General features: G+C 44.6%; 1 protein-coding gene across 1 annotated transcript in view; it reads right to left on the bottom strand.

Moving 5' to 3' along the window:
• Positions 1 to 10833: 10833 nt before the first annotated feature.
• The window catches only part of LOC127670222 (glutathione S-transferase theta-4), an 8978-nt gene continuing 5722 nt past the window's right edge, over positions 10834 to 14089 (bottom strand). The window contains exons 4-5 of the mRNA XM_052164605.1: positions 13240 to 13416; positions 10834 to 11028 (exon numbers count right to left, since the gene is read on the bottom strand). Of these exons, the coding sequence (XP_052020565.1) occupies positions 10834 to 11028; positions 13240 to 13416 (372 nt within the window). The remainder of the gene's footprint in view (positions 11029 to 13239; positions 13417 to 14089) is intronic.

Below are 14089 nucleotides of genomic sequence, written 5' to 3'. Positions count from 1 at the left end.
AGCCTGCTGTGGCCCCATGCTGTCACTCCAATCTCAGCTCTGCCAATTGACAAGGTTGGCCTTCCTGTACCTGGGAGCACCAGCTTCTCCAGTCCTCAGACATTTCAACCTCTATGTATTTAGCAGTCTGTGTGCTGAGTTGTATAGCCTGAATGGTATGTCCATCATGGAGTCAGTTGTGCTAAGGCCTTGGGGTCAGCTGAGGTCTGGAGCCCTGTTGCAGAGCAGTTGTCAGTGTGCCAGAAAGTAATCCTTGGTTCATACTCTAGAATCCAGTCTTGAGGAGCACAGAAAAAAATGGGGAGGAACCCAGCTCGTAGATGTTCTTGCGAGCCTATTTGGGGGAACTCTAAAGGACTTTAAACATTTTGGTTGGTGGGGCTAGAAAAGGGAAATCATTTGAAATGTAAATATATTATATCGAATAAAAAAAAAAAGGAAAAAAAAACATTTTGGAAATATCCTCTGAGATCTCCTGGTTCTCTGCTTACAACACACAATACTAATGATGCTTACCTTCCTAGTGCCAGTCAAAGACTTGCTCTCCTTCCCATGTCTGACTGTTATACAAATGATACTCTCCTAGATGAGTGTTAGGTCCAAAGTGGCCTCCTCAAAATGGCAGTCATGATGACATTAGCAGTGAAGAACTTTCGTTGGGCAAACAGAAGCCTGCCTTTTGGCTTCTGTTTACCAGAAATCCCAATTAATATTAAAAGAACCTCATTTGAGCGACTCCTAGAGGTCAAGACAAAGGTCAGGCAATGCAGGCTCCTCTGACTCCAGATCAGTAAGGTCAAGACAAAGGCTAGTCAAGGGAATCTAGTTCCAGGTCAGTGCTAACAGTTTAGATCAGATCAAAGACCCCTCCACCCTGTTGATTGTCCCAAAAAGTCTGCTTGCTTTTCTGACATTGTGTTTCTCTCTTTACCCCACCCCACCCCCACCAAAAGAGTTAACAGTGGCTGTTTGATCCTCAATAAACCTTGGTTTCTGCCCATGGAGTCCATCTAGTGGTTCCACTGTGCCCTTATTTACAATGAGAACACTGGAGAAGTGCTTCTTCTGCCTCATCCCACATTCCCACTCAGTCAAATTTAGTTATCAACTAAACTCCCTAAGTGGCAATTGGGGTGACCTCTTCAGAGGGGGGGTAAGGAAAACAGGCAGTAGAGATTGAACATGGATTTCAGGATGGGGAACCCCAAAGTGTCTTTGAGTCACCTATAAGAAATGCCAAAGTCCGGCTCTAGGTTTTTCCTCTTGAATGAACATCTCTGCCTAGATACTCTACATGATAAAGGTTAAACACCATCAGCACCACCACCATTAGCACCATCACTACCACATCACCACCACCATCAGTACCACCACCACCACCGCAGACCCTACTCCCTATCCCCCACTCCCATCCAAATAGTAATCCCTTCTGGTGAACAACTTTGGATCCAGATCTCTAGAGTTTCATGGTAAAATGGGTTTAGAACTATTTCCCAATTTCAGGCCATCTCCTACATACTTTTAGTGATACCTCATCAATTATGGGGGAGGTGGATATAAGATGGAATCTACTCTCAGGAAGAGACATATTCCTGACACCTCCTTTAAGGGTTACTCCAACAGGGCAGGTCAGAGTCCTGGCTAGGGCCCACACCTTGGAAAGCAGGTCCAAAGCAAAGAGAATTTGCTTTTCCTTCCTAGAATTCCCATCCCTTATTGTAACCCCTACCAGCTGAGCCACTATGAGATTTGGCTGGGGCTGGGGCTGCCTACTTTTCTGAGGCCTATTTCCTTTTTTTCATTCAATTTCCTTTGAAAGCTGGTCAAAGTCTAAGTATGCTTTTAAACTCCCTAACCAGTACCCTGGGCTGAGCTGCCCCTCCCCATCCTGAGACTCCCTGCTGATAAGTGTCTGGCCTCCAGGCTACCTCCTCTCAAGCACCAGGGCCTTTTTTTTTTTTAAGATTTATTTATTTATTATATGTAAGTACACTGCAGCTGTCTTCAGACACACACACTGGAAGAATGCATCAGATCCCATGACAGATAGCTGTGAGCTGTGATTTGAACTCAGGACCTCTGGAAGAGCAGTCAGTGCTCTTAACCACTGAGCCATTTCTCCAGCCCTGGGGGTTTCCTTTTAAACTCTAATAAATGGTCCTGAAGTTTCTGTCAGAGTCTGTTCTTTCTCCTTGACCTTTTGGTTAAATTCTTTTCTTAATGAAACTGAGGATTTCAAGAGGGGACCCTGATTTCCCAGTTTTTATATAATATCTCCCCAACAGGGGATTCCCAGTAACACATCTTTTTTCCTGCCATGTTTTCTTCTTCTTCTTCTTCTTATTATTATTATTATTATTATTATTATTGTTATTATTGTTGTTGTTATTGTTGTTTTCTTGTTGTTGCTGTTGTTTGTAGATAGTGTTTCTCTGTATAGTGCTTGCTGTCCTAGGGTCTGTGGACAACTCAGAGATCTACCTGCTTCTTCCTCCCAAGTGCTGGAACTAAAGGGATGCACATCATGCCTGGTACATTTTATTTATTTAGCAGAGAAAATGAACCTATTCCCGTACCCCTTTCAAGAATAAGATATCAGTAGGCCTAGAGAAGGATTGTGTTCTTTTTTTTTTAAGGGTTGATAAACATTCTGTTTCCTCTCTCTTTTTTTAATTTTTTTTTTTAAGATTTATGTATGTGAGTACACTGTCACTCCTCTCTTAAGACACACCAGCCGGGCGGTGGTGGCACACACCTGTAATCCCAGCACTTGGGAGGTAGAGGCAGGCGGATTTCTGAGTTCGAGGCCAGCCTGGTCTACAGAGTGAGTTCCAGGACAGCCAGGGCTATACAGAGAAACACTGTCTCGGAAAAAACCAAATTCAAAAAACCAACCCCCCCCCAAAAACAAAACACACACACCAGAAGAGGGCATTGGGTCCCATTACAGATGGTTGTGAGCCACCATGTGGCTGCTGGGAATTGAACTCAGGAACTCTGGAAGAGCAGTCAGAGCTCTTAACCTCTGAGCCATCTCTCTAGTCCAGGTCTGTGTTCTGGACTAAGTGCTTTGCTGTTGCCATACTGAAGTTGTTCTTTTAGGGAGGAGTTGTCTCAGTATGTGGGTCAGGCTGGTCTCAAAGTCATGGTGTGCCTCCTGGCTTGCTCTCCGAAGAGTTGGGACTACAAGCATAAGGCACTGTGGCGGTTTGAATATGCTTGGCCTAGGGAGAGGCATTATTGGAGGTGTGACCTTGTCGGAGTGGGTGTGGCCTTGTTGGAGGAAGTGTGTCACTGGAGAACCAATCTGAGATTTCAAAAGCTCAATCAAGCCAGGCTCAGTCTGTCTCTCTCTCTCTCTCTCTCTTACACACACACACACACACACACACACACACACACCCCACATTGCCTGTGGATCCGGATGTAGAACCCTCAGCTCCTCTCTAACACCATGTCTGCCTGCATACTGCGTGCCCCCTGCCTTGATGATAATAGAGTGAACCTCTGAAACTGCAAGCCGACCCCAATTAAATGCTTCCCTTTATAGGAGTTGCCATGGTTGGTCATGGTATCTCTTCACAGCAATAAAACACTGACAAAGACAGTGCCTTTGTGCCTGTATACAAACCCTTTACCCATGTCTGGGTAAACAGCCCTAAGGCAGCTCACAATTACCTGTGACTCCAGGTCCAGGACTTTTTTTTTTTTTTTTTTTTTTTTTTTTTTTTTTTTTTGAGACAGGGTTTCTCTGTATAGCCCTGGCTATCCTGGAACTCACTCTGTAGACCAGGCTGGCCTAGAACTCAGAAATCCGCCTGCCTCTGCCTCCCAAGTGCTGGGATTACAGGCATGCGCCACCACTACCTGGCTTAGGTACAAGACTTCTAATGCCTTCTTTAAGCTTCTGTGAGCACTGGCACACACCTGGCACACAGTCATGACGTAGAAATATGTCTTAGGAAGAAAGAAAAGAAGAGAAGAGAAAGAGAAAGAAAGAAAGAAAGAAAGAAAGAAAGAAAGAAAGAAAGAAAGAAAGAGAGAGAGAGAGAGAAAAAAAGAAAGAAAGAGAAGGAAAGAAAGAAAGAAAGAAAGAAACAAAGAAACAAAGAAACAAAGAAAGAAAGAAACAAAGAAAGAAAGAAACAAAGAAAGAAAAGTAGGCGAGTGAGACAGGGAGTCAAGCCACCATCCTAGCAAGGCTGAATCCCTGGTTAAAATAACAATCTCATGGTGGCAAAGCAAGATGGAGTTCCTTGGACACCACATTTCTTTATGTATGGGACATCTGAGATCCAGAGTAAGTTCCACACTTGTGGGAACCTGGAAAGTTGAGATCTGGAATCTACTGTGCCTGCATGTACACACACACACACACACACACACACATACACACACACACACACAAACACGGGGGGGGGGTGTGCTTCTTGAAAGACAGAGTCAGGAGTTAAAAGGCCAGTGTCTAAAAGAGCTGAGAAACTGACCTAGCAAGATTCATACCAGGCCGTGCTACTGGGGGCACACTCCACTGGGCTCCATGGAGAGGCCCACAACAAGGGAGCTGACACCTGGGAACTGGAGAGGACATTGAGTTTTATCTGTTCTCCCTTGGAGAAAGGAATGTTGATCACTGCTCTGATGGTCAGTGGGAGGAAAGGCAGATGACACCTAAGGGAAGTCTTGCTCAGTGTGCTGCAGAAGCCTTCAAGGGACTCTGTTGGGGCAGGAGCCTCATTGGAGAAACACCTGTGAGGGGCACCAACCCAGAGCAGGCAGTGAGCACACACACACACACACACACACACACACACACACACACACACACAGTTGCATATCAAACACCTTTTTATAAAAACCAAAACAAACATAAACAAAGCAAACAAAGCTTCTGGAAAGCAGTGTTAAGGGGGGAGACTGATTGACCGATTAGAATTTCAGTACCATGGAGAGATCAGAATGTCCGCAGGTAGGCTGTAGGCTCCAGAACAAGTATTTCTTGCCAATCTCTGTGTCTGAACTATCTTCTAATAGATTAAAAAAAAAAATGCTTTTTTTGAAATCTATTATCCTAGTAGATCACTAGCTTCCACCAACTAAAAAGCTAATATTGCCATTAGAGTGTGTCTCGGTCTCACAGAAAGGCTTCCCCCATCTCATTGGAACCTCTTCTTTGATGTGCCCACTAATATATTTTAAACTTGCTTCATTTTTATGACTTTATTATGTGAAACTATGAAACTGCTTTCATGTTGGAACATGGAATTTGGGGAAACCTAGATCCGTATTTCTGGACCATGTTTACTCAGAAGGGCTCCAGAATTAACTTTTTCTTCTTTGGGTAAAGATAAGAGCTGTGGTTTTTATAGCAACCACACAGAACAAAAATTAAAAACAAACCAGCTTTAAATCCATTACTTGCAGTAATTTTTTGGAGTCTGTGTATGTGTGTATGTGTGCATGTATGTGTGTATGAATATATATGTATGTGTGTGCATGTGTTTATGTGTACATATGTATGTGTGTATGCATGTGTCTATATATGTGTGTATATATGTATGTGCATGCATTTTTGTATGTATGTATACATATGTATGTATATATATTTGTGTATGTATGTGTATATGTGTGTATATATATGTATGTGTATATGTGTGTTTTGTGTGCATCGTGCATTTGTATGTGTGTGTGTGTGTGAGAGAGAGAGAGAGAGAGAGAGAGAGAGAGAGGCAAAGATACATTTTTGCAATGTTTTTCTCTGTGCTATCCGAACACGTTTTACTATTTTAAAATACATTTACATCACATGTATTTTTGAGAACTATCCTAGCTTCACCCATCTGCCTGGCACAGATTCCCCTGGGAAGAGGGAACCCTCAAATTGAAGGATTGCCTCAATCAGATTGGCTGGTAGCCATGTCCTTGGGGCACTTCCTTAGTAGTTAATTGACATAGGAGGGCGTGGTCGTCTGTGAGCAGTATTACCCAAGGCAGGTGGGCCTTGACGCTGGGTAACATGACGCTGACTGAGCAGTAAGCAGAGCTCTTCCATACTTTCTGCCTTGGTTCCTACCTCCAGGTTCCTGTCTTGAGGACTCACCTTGATTCCCATCAAATACAGGCTGTGACCTGGAGGATAAAATAAACCCTTTCTTCCCCAAAATGCTTCTTCGTCACAATAACGGGTTAGTCAGAGCCTGCTTTAATATTCTGTCTTATAGGCATGCATTAAATAATTTTTGCATGTTTTCTTTGTTGATATTTCCTCTCCTTTGCATCAAAAAGAAAAGTTTGATGGGAAAATTTATGCATGGGACAGGGAGAGAAGAAAAATGTAAAAGGAAAAAAAGGGAAGAAAAGAAAAAACACAAAATAAGACCCCAAAGTTCTACATCACTGAATTAGAACTTGCATTGTCATGAAACTCTGACTCAGTTGGTTCAAATTCATCTCAAAGTCTGAGAGCCTAGTGTGTCCCTAAAGTCCCAGAGACTCCCAGTGTTTCCTTTTCTGTGTCTGCCCCTGGGCTGTCCAAGACATCTGCCTCAGCTAAAGGGCTGCTGGTAATTTCTGTGCCTGTCTTAGTCAGGGTTTCTATTCCTGCACAAACATCATGACCAAGAAGCAAGTTGGGGAGGAAAGGGTTTATTCAGCTTACAGTTCTGCATTACTGTTCATCACCAGAGGAAGTTAGGACTGGAACTCAAGCAGGTCAGGAAGCAGGAGCTGATGCAGAGGCCATGAAGGGATGTTTCTTACTGGCTTGCTTCCCCTGGCTTGCTCAGCCTGCTCTCTTATAGAACCCAGGACTACCAGCCCAGAGGTGGTACCACCCACAAGGGGACCTCCCCCCTTGATCACTAATTGAGAAAATGCCCCACAGCTGGATCTCATGGAGGCACTTCCCCAACTGAAGCTCCTTTCTCTGTGATAACTCCAGCCTGTGTCAAGTTGACACGCAAAGCCAGCCAGTACAGTGCCTATCACTAACTCAGCTGCTCTTAAAGTGGTCAGTCAGCTTGAATGGTAAAAGATCACCGGATACAAAACAGCCACCCCCAACATTCAAGATGTGGGACGGGCTTAGGCTGCTACAATGTATCCTTCTAGTTCATGGACCTGGGTCTGCCTGCCTGCTATGTTTGTTATAGTGGTGTAACAAAGGATGTTTTCCTCCTGTATTGGGCTCTCTGTAAGAACAGAACAGATGGAATACATGTGTATATTAAAAGAAGCTCTTTAATCAGCTTACGTTGAAATAGTAACCACAGTTGGCGGGTTGCTTGGTGCCTGATGACTGGATGTCTCAGCAACGGGAGCAGAACCACAGTGGCTCTCTGTCTCTGGAGAGGCTGACCCAGTAGCTGCTCAGTCAGGTCAGTTTACCTGTCCCAGTATGTTAGCAGAAGACTGAGGGCTTCCTGGAGAGCTGCTGGTCCCCAGTCATCAATGGAAGCCTGCAAATGCTGTTTGTAATGTCACCATCGAAGGAATCAGCATCAACCATCATCAGTAATGGGGTAAATCAACTCAGCAGCAAAGGAGAAGGCTAACATGCCCTTTCTATCAGGGCTGCTTTGAGAAGTTGCAGTCCACGATTAGGGAGGGTCTTCCCACAGCTATTGAGACAATCAGGACAGCTCTTCAGCTGCAGCTACTTAGTCAGGTGATTCTAATTTTTGGCTAATTGAAATGAAACCCAACCATCACACTTCACTTCTCCTAATAAGGGTACTCATTAACATTTTGTTTCTTTGTTTCTTGGAGACAGGATCTCAATAGGTAGCTCTGGCTGTCCTTGTGGCTCTATAGACAAGGCTGACCTCAAACTGGCAGAGATCCTCCTGCCTCTGCCTCCCGAGTGCTGGGAGTAAAAGCATTAGCCACTATGTCTGGCTCACTTGTAACTTTTATATATGTTTATCTTTATTTTTGCTTTGTTGTGACCAGAGCATTTAGCGTGAAATTAATGTGTTTTGGCGTATCACAATGTTACAGGACAGATCTCTGTAACTTAACTGATTCTACAAAATGGAAACTCCACACTCACTAAATACTGACCCTGGGGCTGTAGATGTGGCCCAGTGGTCAGGGAAGGGAATTGCTCTTTTGGGAGACTGGAGTTTGTGCCCTGCCCCCCAGTTGAGTAGGCTAAACAGACTCACAGTGGTTTTAGGACCTAGCTGGAGACTCTGGCATCAGATGCGTTTGCAGTTTCCTACAGAGGTTTTGAGGAGTGAACTGCCGGCTGAGCTTGCTTTGCAACATAATCCAGCTGAAACAAAGGATGGGGTCTGTGGGTTTTCCTTTTTCATCTCCAGCCCCCCTTTTGGGTACACCCAGTTTGTCCATGGGGGCTGGATGGCTACATGAGTTGGGTCCCCAGGCCCCATACCAAGTGGATCACAATTGCTACCTAGGGATCTGAATCTCTTCTGGACTCCATAAGGTACCCACAACAGCCATGCACACATTCTCACATATGAACACACACAGATACATATAATTAAAAATAATTGTTTTCCATCCCCCAAACCATCAATATATACTGTCAAAGTGATTGTTTCAGATATAAATGGAGTCATGCAGTATCACTGACTGACTTCACAAGAGTCATCGCCCCAGCCCCAGATCATACCTTTTTTATAAATAATTGAGCCTGGCCTGGTGGTGATGGCACATTCCTTTAATCCCAGAGCTTGGGATTTGAGTTTGAGTCCAGCCTGGTCTGCAAAGCAAGTTCCAGGGCAACTAAGGCTACACAGAGAAACCCTGTCTTGAGAAAACGAAAAGATAAAAAATAGAAATACTTTATTTATTGATATAATTGATAGGTGTTTTTGACTGCATGTTTGTGAGAGGGTATCAGATACCCTGGGAGTTAGCTACAAGCAGTTGTAAGCTGCCATGTGGGTGCTAGGAATTGGCATTGGAAAGAACAGCCAATGTTCTTAACTTCTGAACCATCTTTCCAGGCCCAGACCATGCAATGTGTGTGTGTATCTATCTTTACAGCTATACATTTTCTGTTTAGCATTGCTTATTTTGTGTTCTTTCATTTTATTTTTCCATGATACTAATTTCCCTGTGATTTTTCTTTGGCCAGTCTATGTAGATATGTTGTCTAAACTCTACAGAATTGGGAACTTTCTGCCTCTGTCTCTGTCTCTGTCTCCCTCCTTCTCCCTCTGTCTCTGTGTGTTTAAGTGTGTGTATGCATGTGTGTTCATGTGTGTACATACATGTCATGTATGTCATGTATGTAAAGGTCAATCACTTCATCTTTTTGTTGTTGTTTGAGACAGGCCTCTCACTGATTCTGAAGCTAGTCAACTCCAGCAGACTAGCCATTGATCCTCCTGCCCCTGGCCTACAGCACAACACTGACACCCCAGCTTCTATTTTGGGTGCTGGGGACCTGAACTGGGGTTCTCATGTCTATACAAGGATCTCCCTAGACCCCCCACACACACCAGTCTTCTTTCTGTTGCTGATTCCTTTTTGAAGCTTTTTAATGCATGTTTATTTCATGTATGTATGTTCGTGTATGTGTGTGTGCACGCATGTGCATGTGGACATGTGTGTTTGAGTGTGTGCACGCACGTGTGCATGCATATATGCATAGTTATGCATGGTCAGAGGACAACTTTTGAAAATTGATTCTCTCCTTCAACCCTAGAGGTCTCAGGGATTGAATTTGGGTCACTGCAGGCTCCTTTATCTGCTGTGCCATTTTATTGGCCCTGCTAATGATGCTTGATTTCAATCTATTATATTCAGAGAATATGGTTTTCATTATTTCAATCTTCCTATTTATAACCAAACACGGTGTCCTCTGATGAATATCCCATGTGATCTGAGAAAACTATTTAGTCCATTCTTGTGGGGAATGAATCAGTAGGTTCAACTGGCTTATCACGCTATTCCCTCATAATCCTCTCTCTAGCCATTCTATATTATTCTGTCTAGTTATTCTATTCTGGTTTTGAGAGGAGGTGTTGAAGTTGCCAACTATTATTAACAAAAATGTAATCATATACACTCTGACTTTTAGTCTTTTGTGTATGTGTTGTATTCGTGTGTGTGTGTGTGTGTGTGTGTGTGTGTGACAGAGTGTGTATGTGTGTGAGTGTGCATGTGTATGTGTGAGAGTGTGTATGTGTATGTGAGTGTATGAGTGTGTATGAATGTGTTGTGTGTGTGCATGTGAGAGTTGTGTGTATGAGTGTGTTGTGTATGCATGTGTGTGAGTGTGTGTGCATGCATGTGTGCATGTACATGTGTGAGAGTATATGTGGGAGTGTATGTGTGTGAGTCAGTGTATGTAAGAGTGTATTGTGAGTGTGCATGCATGGGTGTGTGCATGCGTGTGAGAGTCTGTGTGTTGTGTGCATGTGTGCACATACAGAGCCCAGAAGTTGATGGTGGCTGTATTACTCTTTCATAGTACAGCTTGTTTTCAAGCTAGTGTGTCTCTTGATGCTCTTGAGGCCTCCCATTTCAGCTGCTCTAGCTGTTTTAGTGAGGTCTGGGGGTTGTGCTTGCATCAGTGGTCCTGGTTTGTGTGTGGGTAGTGGAGATCTGAACTCAGGTGGCAAGTACTTTACCCACTGAGCCATCTCCGACTCCTTATATTCTTTTTGGAAACCAAGATGACTTGTGACTACCTCCTGTTCCCATTTCAGGTTTTCGGCTGACACCAACTGTCCCCATAATGGCCAGTTCTTTTCTTTTATTAGGTAAAGGAACAGTGTGTTTCTTAGTGCCTTCCCTAGGGGAAGAGGCTCAAAAGGCAGAGATGGCTGGCCCCTGCAGAATGAATGCTCTCTGATATCACTTATACTTCTGCAGAAAATCACAGATCCTCATCTTGATCGTAGGGTCCAGAGTCGAACAGTCCCAGTTTGGTAACTTCACCAGTCTGTCATGAGCCTCCCAGAAGAGGCCAGAGCCGATGGCTAACTCCACCCGCATTCGCCATTCCGCAAGCTTGGAGCTGGAGAAGACATTGTGGTTACTCCCCATTGGCTGTGGATAAACAAAATCGAAGATGTGGTCGGCATAGCAACCAGCTGTGCCACCAGCCTCTGCAAAGAGAGAGTCATGTGCTGCCCCCTTCTTGGCAAGTTGCCTAAGCTATGCAGTGTACGGGAAGCAGGCATAAAAGATCCTGACCCAAGAACTCTTGACCCAGGTAGCTCGAACTACTCTGTGTTTCTGGTCTTCTTCCAGGAAAGACCTTTATTTCCAAAGGAATAGAGCTCAATTTCCCAGTACAGACCCTGCCGCTCCTTCTGTAATGAGGCATAGGGGGGAAAAGAAGAGGTTCATCATGCAGCTGGCTGAGCAGTTTAGCTGCCTCATTAAGAACTATGCCCCTGGGGCTGGAGACTGCTCTTTCAGAGGACCTGAGTTCAATTCCCAGCAACCACAGGGTGGTTCACAACCATCCGTAATAAGATCTGATGCCCTCTTCCGGTGCATCTGAAGACAGTGACAGTGTACTCACATAAATTAAACAAACAAATAAGCAAATAAATCTTTAAAAAAAAATATGCACACACGGTGTTTCAAAGCCTCCCCCCCCCCTGAAAAAGTGAGGGCAATGAATCACAAAGGCCAAAGCATAGGGCCCTGTGGTTGATGCAGGCCGGGATGGTTCTTCTTCTGCTGTTCTACACTACACATTGGCCAAGGACTCAAGTTGCTATTTTGAATGCTGGCCAGAAACGATGACAGCGTCTCAAGACACCAGCCAGTGGGCTCAGACTGTAGCTCAGTAGGTAGAGTCCTTACAAAGCATGCATACAGCACACCACGAAACCGGCATTGTGTTGTACACCTGTAATCCCCACACTGGAGAGCAAGTGTGAAGACTGTCAAAAGCTGAAGGTCATCCACAGCTAAATAGGGCCAGTCTGGGACAGAGGGGACCCTGCCTTAAGAAAAGGACATTCGGGGCTGGAGAGATGGCTCAGCGGTTAAGAACACTGACTGTTCTTCCAGAGGTCCTGAGTTCAAATCTCAGCAACCACAGGGTGGCTCACAACCATCTGTAATGGGATCTGATGCCCTCTTCTGGTGTGTCTGAAGACAGCAACAGTGTACTCATATATAAATAATAAATAAATCTTTTTTTTAAAAGAAAAAGAAAAGGACATTCAAAAGTGTCTAACTTGGCTCTTCCGAACACACGAGGTAGCTCAGGACTGAGCACACGTGGTAAAGCCTGTGAGAAGCCAGCTGTCTCCTAGGTTTGCCTCCAGTGCACAGTTGTGTGTCCCCGACTCAGAGGCAGGGTTGGGAGAGATGTCTTATGATACTGTTTTTGGAGCTCTGGAAAAAGAGGAAACTGGAGAATACAGATCGCAAGCCTCTGTACACTTCCTGGAGAGACCAGAGAGGGAGGAGCAGGCATCTGGGGTCTTACCTGGTGCACCACACTTTCCTCGTCATCCCTGGCTCTCCTGCAGGCTCCTCCCAATGCCCATGAAATACTTATTTATTTATTTATTTATTTATTTATTTATTATATGTACGTACGCTGTAGCTGTCTTCAGACACTCCAGAAGAGGGCATCAGACCTCATTACGGATGGTTGTGAGCCACCATGTGGTTTCTGGGATTTGAACTCAGGACCTCTGGAAGAGCAGTCAGTGCTCTTAACCACTGTGCCATCTCTCCATCCCCCCCCCTTTTTACAGAAGTTTAGATTTATTTTATGTATATGAGTACACTGTAGCTGTACAGATGGTTGTGAGCCATCCTGTGGGTGCTGGGTCTTGAACTCAGGACCTCTGTTTGCTCTGGCTCCACTAGCTCCAGCCCAAAGATTTATTATTTTTATTTATTTATTTATCTATTTATCTAAATAAATTTTTTAGATATTTATTTATTTATTTATCTATTATAAATAGCTGTCTTCAGATACACCAGAAGAGGGCATCAGATCTCATTACAGATGGTTGTGAGCTACATCTGGGATTTGAACTCAGGACCTTTGGAAGAGCAGTCAGTGCTCTTAATGGCTGAGCCATCTCTCCAGCCCCATGGAATCCTTTTAAATTTGATGATCATGATACTCCCTGAGTCTTTTCTGTCACTTCCAAGTTAGCCCAGGCACCCAGACCTGGCTCCCACAACCCTTCAGGATCTCCTACTTTATCCTTGGACTCTGGTCTCCCATCCACATTCACATTTCTCCTCCTCCCAGGCTTGCCTCCCCCCTCCACCCCTTACCTGCATCATCTCCACCAGTGCCACCAAGTCAGCCAGCGAGATATGGTCCCCAGTGATGAACATCTTGTCCTGCAGAAACTTCTCCTCAAATTGCTGTAGGTTTTTCTTCACCTCATCCAGTGTCTTGTCTAACCTCTCAGTGGGAACCTCCTCACCCGTGATCATTGGGATTAGCAACTGTCCAGGACGGGAAAGAGGACTGATAAGGAGGCTCCCGTACTCCATCCCCATCCCCCTGTGAGGGTTCTATATCCCTGTCTGCTAGATAGAGCGTGGACAGTTCCAGGGATGTAAAGTGATTTGGGCCATTCTCAACTAGCAGTTACCAAAGCAGTCACCATGCATTCAAAAGGATATGGAGGCCCAGATAATGAGTTCTGTGGTTTGAGTGTGTCTCACTGGCCAAAGGTGACGTGTTGGGAGTCTAGTCCTCATGATGATGTGAGAGTGGTTGGAATCTTTAAAACATGGAGTCTAACTGGGGGTGCTGCCTTCAGAAAGGATCGCGACAGACATGGATGACACTTAGAAGAACAAACTATTATTGAAGAACAAGACCAGTGCCCTGCCCTAGATCTGGCTTCCTGTGTTAGCGCTTGCTTCCACTGTAACAGCATCTGCTAGGAGGCCCTCTCTAGAACTGGTGCCATGCTGTGTAGACTTCGTGTTTCCCAAACTATGGGCTATGGTAGGAGAGATGGCTTAGCGGTTAGGAGCACTGACTGCTCTTCCAAAGGTCCTGAGTTCAAATCCCAGCAACCACATGGTGGCTCACAACCATCTGTAATGAGATCTGATGCCCTCTTCTGGTGTATCTGAAGACAGCTATTTTAAATAAATAAATAAATAA

The sequence above is a fragment of the Apodemus sylvaticus genome, chromosome 19 (assembly GCF_947179515.1).
Source record: "Apodemus sylvaticus chromosome 19, mApoSyl1.1, whole genome shotgun sequence".
Classification (NCBI taxonomy): domain Eukaryota; kingdom Metazoa; phylum Chordata; class Mammalia; order Rodentia; family Muridae; genus Apodemus; species Apodemus sylvaticus.
The sequence above is the reverse complement of the archived record's forward strand: the minus strand, read 5'-3'. Positions and strand labels throughout refer to the sequence as shown.